The sequence below is a fragment of the Penicillium arizonense genome (genome assembly GCF_001773325.1).
Source record: "Penicillium arizonense strain CBS 141311 chromosome Unknown PENARI_contig002, whole genome shotgun sequence".
In the NCBI taxonomy this organism is placed as follows: Eukaryota; Fungi; Ascomycota; class Eurotiomycetes; order Eurotiales; family Aspergillaceae; genus Penicillium; species Penicillium arizonense.
In genome coordinates, this window is record NW_019173279.1 from 1769859 (window position 1) to 1784277 (window position 14419).

A 14419-nucleotide genomic window follows, 5' to 3' on the forward strand; every position below is an offset into this window, starting at 1 on the left:
TTAGCAGACCCTCAGATTGAAAACTACCTTTTTGTCACTCTTCACTGGCGTACTCGTCGTTTCCTTTGTAAGGTATACAGACAGAGCACATATACATGGCCTCAGAGTATATGACGAATCTGTCTTCATCGGGTCATGCTTGGTGCATTGAGAAAGAGAGAACACATTCGCCTAACATAAGTGGAAGTTGCTTGAATCTAGAAGCCAAAGTCAATGTCAGTATATCTGATTCAAAGATGGCCACAGCACGAAGAGCACAGATAGAATAATGGTTCAAATGACAGTCGCTCAGATCTCTGTTCATTCTCAATCACCCATAAGACCGATGTCTTCTTCCACTCAGATGTACTGGGGATGAAGTCCACCAAGCGCCATGTCATGAAAAGCTCATATGTGAATTTGGTATCTTCATCACGACTAGCAATGGGGTGCTCTGGAAGCATAAATGATGGTACAAGCAAACCCCTCAATGGGTAACGTACCTGTTGTGATGTGATGAGCTGCTGCGCAAGCATATCAGACATGGGTTGGTCGAAGGTCACGCATCTTGACATGCGATAGTGAGTAGATGTTGGTGTGACCAAACGCAGAGTAAACAAATTCAATGTCGCGCGGCCTGATTCTGGAACTTCCTCGCAGGCTGGACCTTTGGCGCGATATTTGAACCAGCATCTCCAACAGGTGGACCAACAGCGACACATTATCGCATGAGAAGATGCATGAGCAGGATGGCGCGTTGGAACCGACGCGAGATGTGTTGGAGTTTCCAGGTCGGAGTCTCGGCTAAAGTCCGCAGAACGCACGTGATAGCAATCGTGGTTCCAGTGATGATCGCATCTGCAGATTGACATTCCGTTATATAAGGCCATTGCCTGCACTGATCGGCTACTTGTGATGGTACGTACCATCTCCCCTTATACACCATGGCTCCCCTAGCTTCCACGTGGTGGGAAACACCTAGCGATGCCGACCTCGACTACGGATTCGATTCTGACGAACCTGATAATAGATACGGGCCTGATCGCAACGCGGACCCCCGAAACCAGACCGAATTGAAAGAACGAGAACCCCAGGATACAGACGAGAAGGGAGTGCTGGGAAATATGTCTTCTTGGCTCCAGCGTCAGGCTGGTTCGTCGCACGGCCAGCTTGCGACTACCGCTGTTTTGTCCGGTGCAGCTGTCGCAGGTGCTATCTTTGGATACCAGTCATACAAGCGGAAGGAGGCTGTTCATGACTTGAAAGCTTCGATCCCAAATATTGATGATCTTCATCCCGCTGAAAAGGTAAACTGCTCTCGTCAAGCTTTGCCGAATGCCCGGCAAGCTACAAATCGACAAAACCATGAAAGCTAATTCGCACTACCACAGCTTACCGACTTCGGTGCCGCTGCATCCGAAATCCCATTGAGCAAGGAAGATGAGCGCAGTGCAGCTTTGGCTCGCAGGGCACAACAGGGAGACTATGATGATGGTATGTGCCCTTATGTCCTCGCCATCTTCCGCGAACCTATCTAACAAGACCTGTCTTTACCCAGACTTGATCCTTGAACAACTTGCCCGCAACCGCGTGTTCCTCGGTGACGAAGGTCTTGCCAAGCTTCGCTCTTCGTTTGTTGTCGTGGTTGGATGTGGTGGTGTCGGCTCCCATGCCGCTGCCTCGCTCGCTCGATCGGGCGTATCTAAGATCCGACTTATCGATTTCGACCAAGTCACACTATCTTCGCTGAACCGACACGCCCTTGCGACATTGGCCGATGTTGGAACATCCAAGGTTCACTGTATTCGGAGACGATTGGAGCAAATCGCACCATGGGTCACATTCGATTGCAGGAACGAACTGTTTGGAAAGTCGGCAGCTGACGACCTTATCAGTCCTTGGACTCTGACAAAGGACGGGGAGGGACGCCGTCCGGACTTTGTGTTGGATTGCATTGATAACATTACGTCCAAGGTGGACTTGCTACACTACTGCCACTCGAATTCCCTACCCGTGATTTCATCCATGGGCGCCGGATGCAAGTCAGACCCAACTCGCGTTGTGGTCGGCGACATCTCGCTCAGTACTGATGACCCTCTGTCTCGCAGTACACGGCGTAAGCTGAAGGCCTTGGGCGTTACTTCAGGTGTTGCAGCTGTGTTTTCGACAGAGAAGCCAGGTCCTGGTAAAGCAAGCCTACTTCCTCTTCCCGAGGAGGAATACAAGAAGGGTCAAGTGGGTGAACTCGGAGTCCTTCCCGACTTCCGAGTTCGCATTCTCCCTGTTCTGGGAACCATGCCTGCTGTCTTCGGGTACACGGTAGCCAACCACGTTATCTGCAGCATTACTGGATACCCGCTCGACTACAACATGGGCGCCAAGGGCCGTGAGAAGCTCTACGATGGCATTCTGGCCGCTATGCTAGCCTTGCACGAGCGAATGATCAAGCATGTCACCGGCGGCGACACAATCGGGCTTCGCACTCCTATCAGCAAGGATGACATTGCATTCCTTGTAGAGGAAGTCTATCGGGGAAAGAGTGCAGTCAGCGGCTTGCCGAACAGGCTGGTTCTCATTCCCTGGCAGAATCCTACCCATGGATGGAAGATGGATTTGAGCCTGGAACATGAGGGCCAGAAGCTCATCCCGATCAACATCAATGAATTGGTCTGCATGACCAAGGAAGAGGCTTCTCACCACGAGAAGGAGGTGCTCAAGGGTGGCAAGCCAGTGGAAGAAGTCTACGATACGACTGTCCTCCAGCGCGTGAACCTCCGGAAAAAGGAAGCGGAAGAGTACGAGCAGTACCGGGGATAAAATAGCCAAATTAAATAGGCAATGAATGTAATGAATATGAGTACTGTATGAGCACGTGTATGCGTATGCGTACGCAATGATCTCCCGAGTGGGTCTGGGGTAGACGTCAGACCGGAAAGGGATACCTTTCTGCCTAAAAATATCATCTTCGCTCCCACTCTCACACAACCATGAGATAGGACATTTACCTCCCGAGGTAGACGGACTACCCCTTCTCACATCATAGTCTACTCAACAGGACCCAATTCCCGACAAAATGGTGCCCCGCGACCCCGATGCAATGGGCGTCCAGTCCGACGCAGATGACGACTTTGAATTATCCGAGAGTCCTCCCTTCTACGCCGCTCACCGGTCCCAATCCCGTCCCCTCATACACTCTGCTAGAAACGCACGGCAATCGCGACCTGGCGGCAGCTACAACGCCGCCTCCAGATCATTGGACGATACGAAACCCCCGCGATGGATTGAAATGAGCCGCTCAGTGGTTTCTGCGCCACGGTTCCGGCGCTACGTGCTTATATGCCTTGGCTTGTTCTTGGTGGGCTGGGTTAGCTGGCGCATGCTGCTTTATCCACGACTCCAAGAGCGAAGTTTATTACTGCATTCACTTGATCCGAGCACGAAGACTGAGGCGGGTGGGTGGTTCGGGACGAATGTCATGCCTCAGTTCGACGACATAGTTCACATTCGCACATTAGATCCGGAGCTCGTGCCTTCGGGCTCAGCTGAAGTAGAGGCAGACTCGTCAAGTCGGAAACGGTTAATTTTTGTGGGCGATGTACATGGCTGCAAAGCGGAGTGTAGGTCATATATCGGTCTTGGTGCATGCCCCCCAATACTGACTGGCTCAATAGTGGAAGAACTCCTTGAAAAAGTTTCTTTCAAACCCAACAGTGGCGATCATCTCATACTCACTGGTGACCTCATCAACAAGGGACCGGATAGTACAGGAGTTGTAGACTTAGTTCGCGGGTACTCGGCCTCTTGTGTGCGCGGAAACCACGAGGATCGGATCTTGCTTGTTCGACGGGAGCTCGTGAAGACCAACACTCTTGCAACCCCCGAGGACGGTGAAGAGTCATATCTATCATCTCGGGAGGTCCGGGAGCGTGCACTTGCACGTTCGTTGAGTGACGAGCAAGCCAAATGGCTGAGTAGCTGTCCAGTTATTTTGGACGTTGGCCCCGTGCCAGGTATTGGACAGGTTGTTGTCGTCCATGCGGGATTGGTACCGGGCGTCGAGCTTGAGAAACAAGATCCATCTAGTGTGATGACCATGCGGACCATTGATTTGAATACGCATGTGCCAAGCCCGAAGAAGAAAGGCATGAACTGGGCGAAGGTATGTTTCTCTTCTACTTTATTCCTTAGGGGCTCTGTCTGACATGTTCTAGATGTTTGATAAGCATCAATCTTTGTTATACTCGAATCTCGAGTCCTCAGCTGAAGACCCTCTCTCGGGCACCATGACTGTCGTCTACGGCCATGATGCTTCTTCTTCCCTTTCTGTCCGCACTTTCACCAAGGGTCTAGACACTGGGTGTGTGAAGGGAGGCAAGCTGACAGCGTTGGTCGTTGAGGATGGCGGGAAACAAAACATTGTACAAGTAAAGTGTAAGGATTATCTCAAGGAAAAATAGGTTTCATGTCCGTTTTGCTTGGTCTGTACACTGCATTCTCGGAGTTGATCTAGGGTTTCCTGATATATAATGACACAATAGCATACAACGAAATACTTCGCTTGCCATACACAAGCCTTTCAGGGAACTGTTAAATCACAATGCTGAAAAGCATCGTGGGCTTTATCCGCTGCGCTGCGCAGTACCTCGCAAATTTGTAGTCTGTCAAAGTACACATTGAAATAGAAGATGCAGTGCACAGGTTGTTGAGCTTTTACTGGACAGTAACGATACGAGATCACTGCAATTCCAAATATCTATAAAGTAACAAAACTAACTTCAACACACTTCATACAGGATTCAACAGACTATGATAGTTAGCATAGACTCTCAAACCAAACCAAGATATAACTTACTGCCAATAACACCGTTAACGGGGATATCAATAGAAGTAGTGTAGCTAGCAGCTTCACTGAGGAGATAAACATAAGCACCACCAAGCTCCTGCACCTCGGCAAGACGAGGGAAACCTCCATAATACTTAAGCTGCTGCTCCCAGTCCGGCTGCTGGGGCACCCAGTAAGTCATAGCGGTGTTAACCAGACCGGGGGAGACACTGTTAACACGGATACCGTACTGAGCCCACTCCATAGCGAGGGTGTGTGTCATGTTACGGATCCCGGCTTTGGATGCACCGTATGGTGTAGAGGGGACACGCTAAAAAAGGATATCAGTAAAAAGGAAGAGTGACTCAAAGAAGCCGGGATGTATATGTATACCTTGTTCGGCCGGTAAGAAGCCATAGAAGCAGTGAAAACAATAGAGCCCTTAATTCCCAACTTAATAAATGCACGGGCAGCAGCCCGGGCGGTATAGAACGCCCCGAAGAGGTTGACATTGAATAGGTTCTCGATCTCTTCCTTGGTGAAGTCGAGAGCAGCTTTGTGGTGGGTTCGGCCGGCGTTGACAACCATGCCGTGCAATGCACCGGCTTCGGCTATGATCTGGTCGACGGCTGCTGTGATTGTTTCTTCTTGTGTGACGTTGGCATTTACGGCAAAAAGCTGGCCCGGGAATCGCTTTGACAGAGCGGCGAAGTCATCGCCGGTTTCGCTAATGTCGATTGAGTATACCTTTGCGGCTCCGTTGACGAGGCAGCATTCGGCGATGCCGAGGCCGATGCCTCGGTTGGCTCCAGTGACTGTTTAGCTTAGAGGTTAGATACTTGGCTGGACTTGAGGGATAGTATGTTGGTACTTACTTGCGATGACCTTGGAGCCGAGGGTGACCTGGGTCTGCGGGACAACCGCGGAGGTGGTAGAGTCTGAAGTCATGATGAGGATTATGATATGAAAAGGAGAATTACTTTTCGAATGCTACTTACCTCAAAATGAGGTGGAACCCGCGTTACTTATAGCTATTCTCCTACATTGAGATCAACGCAAAAGACTTGTACTGTTGCGCAAATTCCCCGGCTCGAGGGAGGCGCGGTTTGGCGGGGAGACCCCCGAGACGAGAGACACGATCGTCGCATTTCGGGGCCAAAACGAGGGTCTCCATCGAGGCGCGGGGTCTTCTTGCATATGAAAGCTCCTGAGACCCAAATGATCTAGGAGAACTCTTCTATATCCCGTGCAAATTCTTTTCATATCGATATCACCTTTCTACTTCACAAACTGTCTCCCTTGTTAACAATGGCTCTCCCCGCATGGAACTTACTCAAAGGAAAGACCGCCGCCATCACCGGTGGCACAACGGGCATTGGTCGAGCAATTGTCCTGGAATTTGTCCGTCAGGGGTGCAACGTCGCAGTGAACCATCTCGCCTTAGACGACTCGCACACCCACAGTCTCCTCGAAGAAGTGAAAGCCATTGAGAAACAAGGAATCAATGCAGGCAAAGTGCTCGAGCTAGCAGGCGACATCACATCCCCAGAGACCAGCAGCAAGCTCATTTCCGAAACCGTCAGTCAATGGGGCAAACTAGACATCTTCGTTGCGAACGCGGGAGTCTTTAAACAAGCAGAGTTCCTGAAGTGAGCTACAACCAACAGAGCTCTCAACGAAAACATACGCTAAAAATACCAGAATCGAACCCGCTCTTCTAAACCACAGTGTCGACGTGAATATCAAAGGAGCCTTCTATTCCTGCCAAGCGGCCGCACGCCAGATGGTAAAGCAAGGCCACGGCGGCTCAATCATCGGAATTTCCTCCGTCAGTGCCCTGGTAGGTGGTGGCCTGCAGACACATTACACACCTACCAAAGCGGCGATCTTGTCCATGATGCAGTCTATGGCTATCTCACTGGGCAAGGATCAGATCCGGTGCAATGCGTTGATGCCTGGCACGATCAATACGCAGCTTGCCGATCACGATATGAAGAATCCGACTAAGAAGGCTGCGCTTGAGGCGCGAATTCCGCTTGGTCGAATTGGGAGCCCCGAGGATATGGCTGGGCCAGCTGTGTTTTTGGCATGTGAGGAGATGAGTCGTTATGTTAATGCTTCTGGGTTGTTGGCCGATGGGGGTATGTTTAGTAACTTGCAGTGACCTTGGGGATTGCTATGGAGTGAATATATAGACTTTGTTTTGTTGATTAGCCCCCGGAGAAAACATCAGATACCTAGAAGGGTATTCAGCCGTTGCGTATCAAATCCTAGATATAATTGAATTGACTAATGTCTTATTCCCGCAAATTGAATTTGTGAAGTTCGGCATCTGGCCAAAAGAGCTGGACGAAGCTGACAAAAGCATATAAACACCGAGCAAACTTGAAAATATTTATTTACATTTATGGCTAGGGACTCGTTGCCTTGCTTATTTCAAACAGAAAATGAGCGCAATGTACCATAAGGCAAATCCATTGAATAATCCTAGTTCTGTGCCCTATTAACCCGAGTTTAAATCCCAAGCAACGCACCTTTAACATGACTCCCTAACTGAACCCTCCACAGCCGATGCTCATTCAAAGCAAAGATCTCACCATCCTTGCCAAAACAAAAGTTGGCACACCCACCGTCAATTCGAATACGCCCAAGGAGAACACCACCAGGCGACCAAACATGAATTCCATCCCCACACCCACTATAAACGTTCCCCTCAAGATCACACTTAATCCCATCAGGAATGCCATTATCAGCCATAGCAAACAACCGACGATTAGTAAGGAACGGCTGGCCATGATAAACCGACAGATCAAAAGCATAACTATTCAACATCAGCACACACCCACCCAAATAGATCTCATAGGAAGCACAAACATAGAAGAAACCCGATGCGGATCATCCGTTCCATCACCATGATGCCGATCGGTATCAGTAACATAAACAGTGCACTCATCAGGCGAAAAACAAATCCCATTCGGCCTTCCAAACCCATCAGCAACAGCACGAATACTGCGATCAACCGGATCAAAGCGATAGACCTGACACGGCAATGCGGGGGCAGGCCTATACCCCTGCTCGAATCCATAGATTGGATCCGTGAACCAGATCGACCCGTCGGAATGCACGACGACATCGTTGACCGAGTTGAACGGCCGACCTAAGAAATCGCCTACGAGTAACTTGGACGTGTATGGCGCTGTTGTTGACATGGTGTACAACCCGCTTGGCTCGGTTAGGTTTCCCTGGCCGCAGATTAGGATTTCGTTGGGGCCGTAGTTTACGCCGCCGTTTCCCATTGGGATTGGGGGTTCGAGTTCTTCGCAAGTCACTGGGGTGGTTGATAGGTTGATGCGGGTGATTTGGATCTTTTGGTTGTTGTTGCTGTCGGTGTATCGGTTGCTGGTTATAAAGAGGTGATTTGTGGTTGGGATGTAGACGCCTGCTTCGTGGGCGAAGGGGTATGTGTCATTTTGGTATAAGAGTTGGAGGGTTGGGGAGTGCCCCAGGATGGAGTGGAATTTGTCGTTGTGAACTTGGAAGGTAGTTTCAGACATGATGCTCCGTGTATAGACTACTGTATGTGCTAAGGGAGAAAGAGGAGGATATCCGGTTACAAGGGAAAGGGGGTCTAGGTGTACTCGTCTCGAGGCATATCCATATCCACCCCACCCCCCTCTCACTCCAGAAGGTAGACAAGTTGACAATTTATAGAGACCGTTGGCCGCAGCTACAATCAAAACCGCATTCCCCAAACTACCTATCTACAAATATCCAATCCTAATAATGACCTGGCAAGAAACAAACCGCTACAAAACCATCCTCCACGCCGCCGAAGCCGGCAAATACGGCGTAATAGCAGCAATAGCCTACAATATCGAACAAATTCTGGGCCTAGTCCAAGCCGCCGAAACCGCCAAATCCCCTTTAATCATCCAATTCTTCCCATGGGCAATAACAGCAACAGATGGCCTACTAGTGCGCACAGCAGCAGAAGCCGCCAAGCGCGCAAGCGTGCCCATCAGCATCCACCTAGACCACGCGCAATCCGAAGCCATTATCAAACGCGCGGCTGATACACTACCATTCGACAGTATCATGGTCGACATGTCGCACTATGAAAAGGAGGAGAATCTCGCCAAGACCCGGGCTCTTGTTGAGTATTGTAATGCGCGGCAGATTGCGACTGAGGCGGAGCCGGGACGGATTGAAGGGGGTGAGGATGGGGTTATGGATACTGCGGGCTTAAAGGCTTGTATGACTACTGCTGAGGAGGTTGATGAGTTTGTTGGGACTGGGGTTGATGCGTTGGCGCCTGCTTTCGGGAATGTACATGGGGAGTATGGGCCCGCTGGCCCGCAGTTGGATTATGAGAGGTGAGTTGTTGGCTCTTAGTTCTTTGTTTCTTTTTTTTTTGGTTATTGGAATAATTGAGTAGGATGCTCATGTTGATGCTGATGCTGATTATTGCTAGGTTCGAACAAATTCGTCAACAGGCTCGTGGACGGGTTCATTTTGCGCTTCACGGTACCAATGGCTTCTCGCCGGAGACGCTGAAGTATTGTGTTGCAGCTGGTGTTACCAAGATCAATGTTAACAGGCTTGTTCTGGATGACTACTATGATCACCTTCGCGCGAATGTGGGTAAGATGCCACACACTCAGTTGATTGAGGAGGGGATTCAGAAGGTGGCGGATTTGACTGTGAGATGGATGGAGATTTGTGGATCTGCTGGAAAGGCATGAGTGATGCTTTTGAGAGAGACTATTGTATACAATGATCTTGACATAACTCTGCAGCCAAATTAAGGAACGAGTTGAGTGTCATTATCACCTAAGACCTTGTAGGTTCGTGCAGACCCCAGATTTGCTGTAGCTCATCTCCTAAGGACCGAACCGGCCAGCCGGTTCTTTTCCTGCATGATTCCAGTAGTTCTAATATAGCCTCTCGGGCTTGGGGTTCTTGTGTAAATATTCCTGCTGTGTTAAGATTAGCGTTCGATCTTTCTGCCTGTACTGAGATTGACATACCGATGAATAAAGCTTGTGATGACATGAGACTAGAGGCGTCATCTTTCAATGTCATAGCAATACCACAGATTCTCTCCACACAACGCTGGATGGTAATCTGTCGCTCCAGGTATTGTGTGAGCCCTCCAAGACTTGGCTCATGGGCGATCAAGAGGATACGCGCAGCAGAATAAAACTGCATGGCAACAGCTGTAACGAAAGTTAGCTTCGAGAGCTAATAGTGAGGCAAATATCTCCAAGATCAATACAAACCGAATGCAGGCGGGCGAATCCAGACAGGACGGAAACACCCCGTCTTCTCACGAGAGCTGACAGGCAAAGGCGAGAACTCAATGGTCAAATGATCCCGCCAGTCATCAAGCATAGCTCGAAGATACTTAGCCTTATCTAGTCGGCGCTGAATATATCCTTCAACATGTGGGCCATCCTCAGCACAATAATTGATTACTTTAGCAGTGATATACACGGCGCGCGCAGCCAGTTCATGTGGTGACAATGCCGAGAGGGGCTTATGGGGAGTCCAGAACGTCAAAGTCTTGCGCTTCTCTCGGAAAGCAGCCCAGACATCCTGGCAGAGCCATGCCCACCAGACAGCGGCTTGTAATCCGCCTGACTCGCCGTGGATGACTTGAGATCTTTGAATTAGGAATACACCTTCGAGATGTCGTTCCCAGTCGTTGGAGGAATTGTCTAGCATTTCATATGCAGAGATAATAAGGGCTGTTGAGAGGAGTTCCCAGCTAGTCATGTAACTGGATTTCTGCATTGCTCTCTGAACATAGTGGAGGGTTTGGTAGTAGTATTGGAGGGCTGCTTCTTTGTTTGGTGAATCCTCGTTATCCAGGCGGGGATTTAGGGACAGATGTCGACAGGCTAGGGCGAGAATGGCGTTTAACAGTCCAGCATTTCGTATCTAGTGATCGGGATTTAGTCTTACTCTTTTGAAAAATCATGGTCGACTTACTGCCAAATGTGCAACGAGCGTGGAGAATTGGCTGGTTGGGTCAAACAGATCGATCTAATAGTTGATTTAGAACAGCAGATAAGATTCGCAAGAAGTTATCACCTACCCATTGACTAACATGTTGTACAAAATGTTCAAACAGAAAATGTTCCCGAGGCAAAAGCTCAATTGGCTCTCGAGACTGCCAGATGTGCTCCTCTTCACCCGCATTGCTTGACTGCGAAGGAGAAACAATGGAGCCCTGGCCTACAATCCCATTTACATGAGGAAGGTCAAGTACTTGTGTAGCTCGTTGCAGGGAAGTGATCTCTACTTGATCACCAGCTTGCGGGCACTCAAACGGGAGACTATCATTCCCATATCCAGTCGGAATAGCTGGTACTTGCTGGTGATCTCGGGCGTCGTTCGCCAACAGATCAAACCACCAACTCGCTGCCGCATTCACAGTTGGTCCAGGAGAGGAGAATGAACCGGTCACGGACTGTAAGATGTACGAGGCATCAGAAGGAGAGAGATCGTTTGGATACAGTGCGACAGGACTTTGGTGGGTAGTCAAGTCAACACTCGCCAGGTGGCCATGCCTTGCATGGGGAGTTGGTGCCTGGGGAGGTGGTACATGCGGAGACAGACGCTGGGACGGCAGTTCATGAGATGTTGCCTCCTGAGGCTGTACCTCCTGTGGAGGTAATGTCCGGGGGGACAAATCGACACCACTACGCGGCGGACTTCGTGTATCCTGCCTCACACGGCTCTGCACACTCTGCACCCTCGATCGAGACGGCGAAATAGACCCATCAATAACAGTATCCAAGAAATTGCGACGAGGGACAGGCGTCGTTGCATAATCACACGAGCGATTATTCTTTCCACAAGCCCCACAATTCGGTCTCACCTCATCGCATTTGATGTGACGCTTGCGACATGTAAAACTGTGAGCGCATTTGCATTAATACAATACAGCGCACTGGACAATTAACATGTACAGTATCTCGGGCACGGCACCGGGGTTGAGCACCTGAGGAGTGTGGATTGTCTCGGGTAGAGGCTGGCTTACCATCCATTTGTTGTGCGTAGGCCACGGCCTCGCGACTTGCGTGTGCGTGCGCGTTTTGCGGAGGCGGATTCTGATGCCATGCTCGTGTTTGTATCTGTGTGTTCATGCAATTCAAGGGAGTTGCAGGGAAGTGATGGGGTTTACCTCGTCTCGGGGGTTTGGAGTTGCGGAGATGGCCCACTTGGTGTGTGTTGGAGCAATGACGGGGTCTGCCTGGTTCCCCATAAAACTGGCAAATCGGAAGTACCGGTGGCATCTTGTCAGGTACTTTGAACTCCTATTGGTATGGAATTGAGTGCTTATGACATTGAATCTCTAATCGGGTGCCGATGCAACATTTGCGATTTCGAAAAATTGTCAAAAGCAAGGAGAAATAAACGGGCAGATGACCGTGTTTGACTGAAGGTCCACGAATGCTACGATGTCTAAGTGAAGAGTCCAAAATGAAAGGATAATAACAATGTCAGGTAGGCAAGTGTCGCCAAACGATAAAAGGTGTCTATGTGCAAGGCATCCCAAAACAAAAGCGCTACTCCTCAGATTCAGGAATCTCAGGGTCAGGGAAAGAAAAGACCCCATCAGCGTTCCACACAGCCGGCGGCGAAAAGTCCTCATACCAAAGGCCACCCAAGGCATTCGTATGAACATAACCAAAACGGAAGTATTCCAACTCATTTGGATAGGAGCGAGACCAAGAAAAGTCAGGCATTGGCTCGCCATCTTTAGAGCGGAACGCTTGAAAGCGCTCGACGTCATTCACCAGAACGCTGAGGCCGTCGGCATGGGATTCTATATCCGGGAATGCGAATACAAGACTGTTTCGGTCGACAATGGACGGGGGATAGATTTTCGGTGGGATGGTACCCAATTTTGCGCCGTCAAGGAGGGCGCCTGGGGTTTGGAGGATGGAGTCGAAGCCCCAGCGGGCGATGCCGTTGATGAACAGGCCGACGAGGATACCCTGGTATAGAAGACTAGGACGGGTTTGGAGAGTTGTACCAGGGAGGAAAACGAGGGAAAGGATGTAGTGATGGATGCGTAGGTTCATGTGCGGGACGGCAACGAGGATGAGGATAACTGCGAGGAGGACGCCGTAGATGCTTAGGGTGGGGAAGAAGCGGCCCTCGCGACGGAAACAATGCGCTTGGCCGAGGGCGATCGCGACGAGGGATCCAACGATGATGATCAGGGAAGTCAGTGCGCCTGGCTGTTGCTGGATATCGTGGGGTGTCAGGCGGGAGATGGGGATCCTGTCGAAGGTGTCGGTGTTCAAGGCACCGACCCAGCAGCCACCCAGCCATAAGACAGTCTTGTCCCAGTGCGCATCTAGATTGCGCAAGGTGTGTCGAACGCAGAAGTGATAGATCACGAAGCCCACAAATGCGCCTGGTAGGAAACGACCGAGCCCGATTGATATCAGGTCGTATAAGCTCCCGTTCGAGGGCGGGTCGGATGCCATGGCGACTTCAAACCATACAATGAAATAGATTGCGCAGTAGAAGGCCGGGGCAGAAGTCACAACCAGTGACAAGAGAGTAGTCCAGATCAATGTGAAGGCGAACAGCGACCAGCGAACATCCGAGCACTTTATCAGCTTTGCCTCGCTTGAGTCTGATGAGGTTGCCTCCCTAGTGAGCCGGAACGACATTGGGAAGCTCGAAAGAAAGTTGATACTCTCGATGCCATTCTGGACCACCGACCGGAAATTCCGCTGCTCGCCGGTGCGGTGCAGGATGCCACATCCACCAGTCGCATCATCGATGACACCAGCATGCAGAGCCGACGCGCAAATGGACGAGTCGCCACGGTAGATGCCGCTGTTGTGGCTATCCAGCCTGAAAGGCTTGCCACCAATGACCAACGGGCGGTAGTTATACTCCTCCGCACCGACGACATATGGCTCCAAGAGAATAGCCTGCGCACACCCCGAGGGACAGCGGAAAGCGAAAGACTGATCCTCAAAAGGACGACAAAGGTCACCATTCATGCCACAATTTGTAGCATTATTCCTATATCAAGGTAAGTCACACAAACCAATCTCACTCAACAAATAAGAATAGAAACATACCATAGTCGATGGTGACACGACAGCTTAACAGGCTGCCCATACCCCAAAACATCCTGACCAGCAATAGAAGCCTTGAGCGAGAAAAAGAACACAACGATCCAAAAAACAAGCCCACCAAAAAGCAACGCGATCTTCGAACTTCTTTTCGGAAATTTGCGATCTATCAGAAGCCCCGGCGCAGCCTGTAACCGTGGGAACCAAGGGTTGATGTGATACGCATGCGGTGGCTTCGGGCCGCGGAGCCACGCGCAAAGCCCTGAGGGCGTACAAGAAAACCACGGATCATACGCGCCTTTTTCGGTCGGTAGTTCCATGCCTTGGCGATCGGAGGGCAGGAGTGGGATGTCGCCCAATTCTAAATCGAGGCTGAAGTCCTCGCTGTCGCGCGCGCCATGTTCGTCTTTGAATGGTCCGATCTCCTGTAAGGGAGACTCCAGTGCAGCTGCAGTTGTCTCACCTGTCCCGGCTTTATCAGAGTAGGCAGGCCCTGGTTGCGACTGCATTA

General features: G+C 50.4%; 8 protein-coding genes across 8 annotated transcripts, besides 2 other annotated features; 4 read left to right on the forward strand and 4 right to left on the reverse strand.

Moving 5' to 3' along the window:
• Nucleotides 1-411: 411 nt before the first annotated feature.
• Nucleotides 412-417: a sequence feature (Short protein (PENARI_c002G00384, OGE57501.1) was converted to a misc_feature.).
• A 65-nt stretch (nt 418-482) lies between these two features.
• Nucleotides 483-524: a sequence feature (Short protein (PENARI_c002G00384, OGE57501.1) was converted to a misc_feature.).
• A 399-nt stretch (nt 525-923) lies between these two features.
• PENARI_c002G07513 (tRNA threonylcarbamoyladenosine dehydratase) lies at nt 924-2796 on the forward strand (the record flags this gene model as incomplete). The annotated part of the gene is made up of 3 exons (XM_022627648.1): nt 924-1286; nt 1371-1473; nt 1538-2796. 3 exons carry the CDS (start codon nt 924-926, stop codon nt 2794-2796), a joined length of 1725 nt encoding a protein of 574 aa, XP_022492192.1.
• A 256-nt stretch (nt 2797-3052) lies between these two features.
• PENARI_c002G01661 (putative serine/threonine-protein phosphatase) lies at nt 3053-4436 on the forward strand (the record flags this gene model as incomplete). The annotated part of the gene is made up of 3 exons (XM_022627246.1): nt 3053-3596; nt 3651-4138; nt 4191-4436. The coding sequence occupies 3 exons, from the start codon at nt 3053-3055 to the stop codon at nt 4434-4436; spliced, it is 1278 nt and encodes a 425-aa protein (XP_022492545.1).
• Nucleotides 4437-4775: 339 nt separating this feature from the next.
• Nucleotides 4776-5749, reverse strand: PENARI_c002G07526 (uncharacterized protein; the record flags this gene model as incomplete). Its single annotated transcript, XM_022627652.1, has 4 exons — nt 4776-4783; nt 4832-5132; nt 5195-5616; nt 5677-5749. The coding sequence occupies 4 exons, from the start codon at nt 5747-5749 to the stop codon at nt 4776-4778; spliced, it is 804 nt and encodes a 267-aa protein (XP_022492839.1).
• Nucleotides 5750-6109: 360 nt separating this feature from the next.
• Nucleotides 6110-6965, forward strand: PENARI_c002G03849 (SDR family NAD(P)-dependent oxidoreductase; the record flags this gene model as incomplete). Its single annotated transcript, XM_022627398.1, has 2 exons — nt 6110-6450; nt 6503-6965. 2 exons carry the CDS (start codon nt 6110-6112, stop codon nt 6963-6965), a joined length of 804 nt encoding a protein of 267 aa, XP_022492482.1.
• Nucleotides 6966-7315: 350 nt separating this feature from the next.
• PENARI_c002G00537 (SMP-30/gluconolactonase/LRE family protein) lies at nt 7316-8355 on the reverse strand (the record flags this gene model as incomplete). The annotated part of the gene is made up of 2 exons (XM_022627176.1): nt 7316-7622; nt 7676-8355. The coding sequence occupies 2 exons, from the start codon at nt 8353-8355 to the stop codon at nt 7316-7318; spliced, it is 987 nt and encodes a 328-aa protein (XP_022492479.1).
• A 229-nt stretch (nt 8356-8584) lies between these two features.
• Nucleotides 8585-9543, forward strand: PENARI_c002G02299 (class II fructose-bisphosphate aldolase; the record flags this gene model as incomplete). The annotated part of the gene is made up of 2 exons (XM_022627294.1): nt 8585-9174; nt 9273-9543. 2 exons carry the CDS (start codon nt 8585-8587, stop codon nt 9541-9543), a joined length of 861 nt encoding a protein of 286 aa, XP_022492163.1.
• Nucleotides 9544-9631: 88 nt separating this feature from the next.
• Nucleotides 9632-11926, reverse strand: PENARI_c002G03392 (Zn(II)2Cys6 transcription factor; the record flags this gene model as incomplete). Its single annotated transcript, XM_022627366.1, has 6 exons — nt 9632-9777; nt 9829-10017; nt 10081-10741; nt 10793-10846; nt 10899-11721; nt 11847-11926. The coding sequence occupies 6 exons, from the start codon at nt 11924-11926 to the stop codon at nt 9632-9634; spliced, it is 1953 nt and encodes a 650-aa protein (XP_022492276.1).
• A 449-nt stretch (nt 11927-12375) lies between these two features.
• PENARI_c002G12124 (LCCL domain-containing protein) lies at nt 12376-14417 on the reverse strand (the record flags this gene model as incomplete). The annotated part of the gene is made up of 2 exons (XM_022627971.1): nt 12376-13855; nt 13915-14417. The coding sequence occupies 2 exons, from the start codon at nt 14415-14417 to the stop codon at nt 12376-12378; spliced, it is 1983 nt and encodes a 660-aa protein (XP_022492797.1).
• Between the last annotated feature and the right edge of the window lie 2 nt (nt 14418-14419).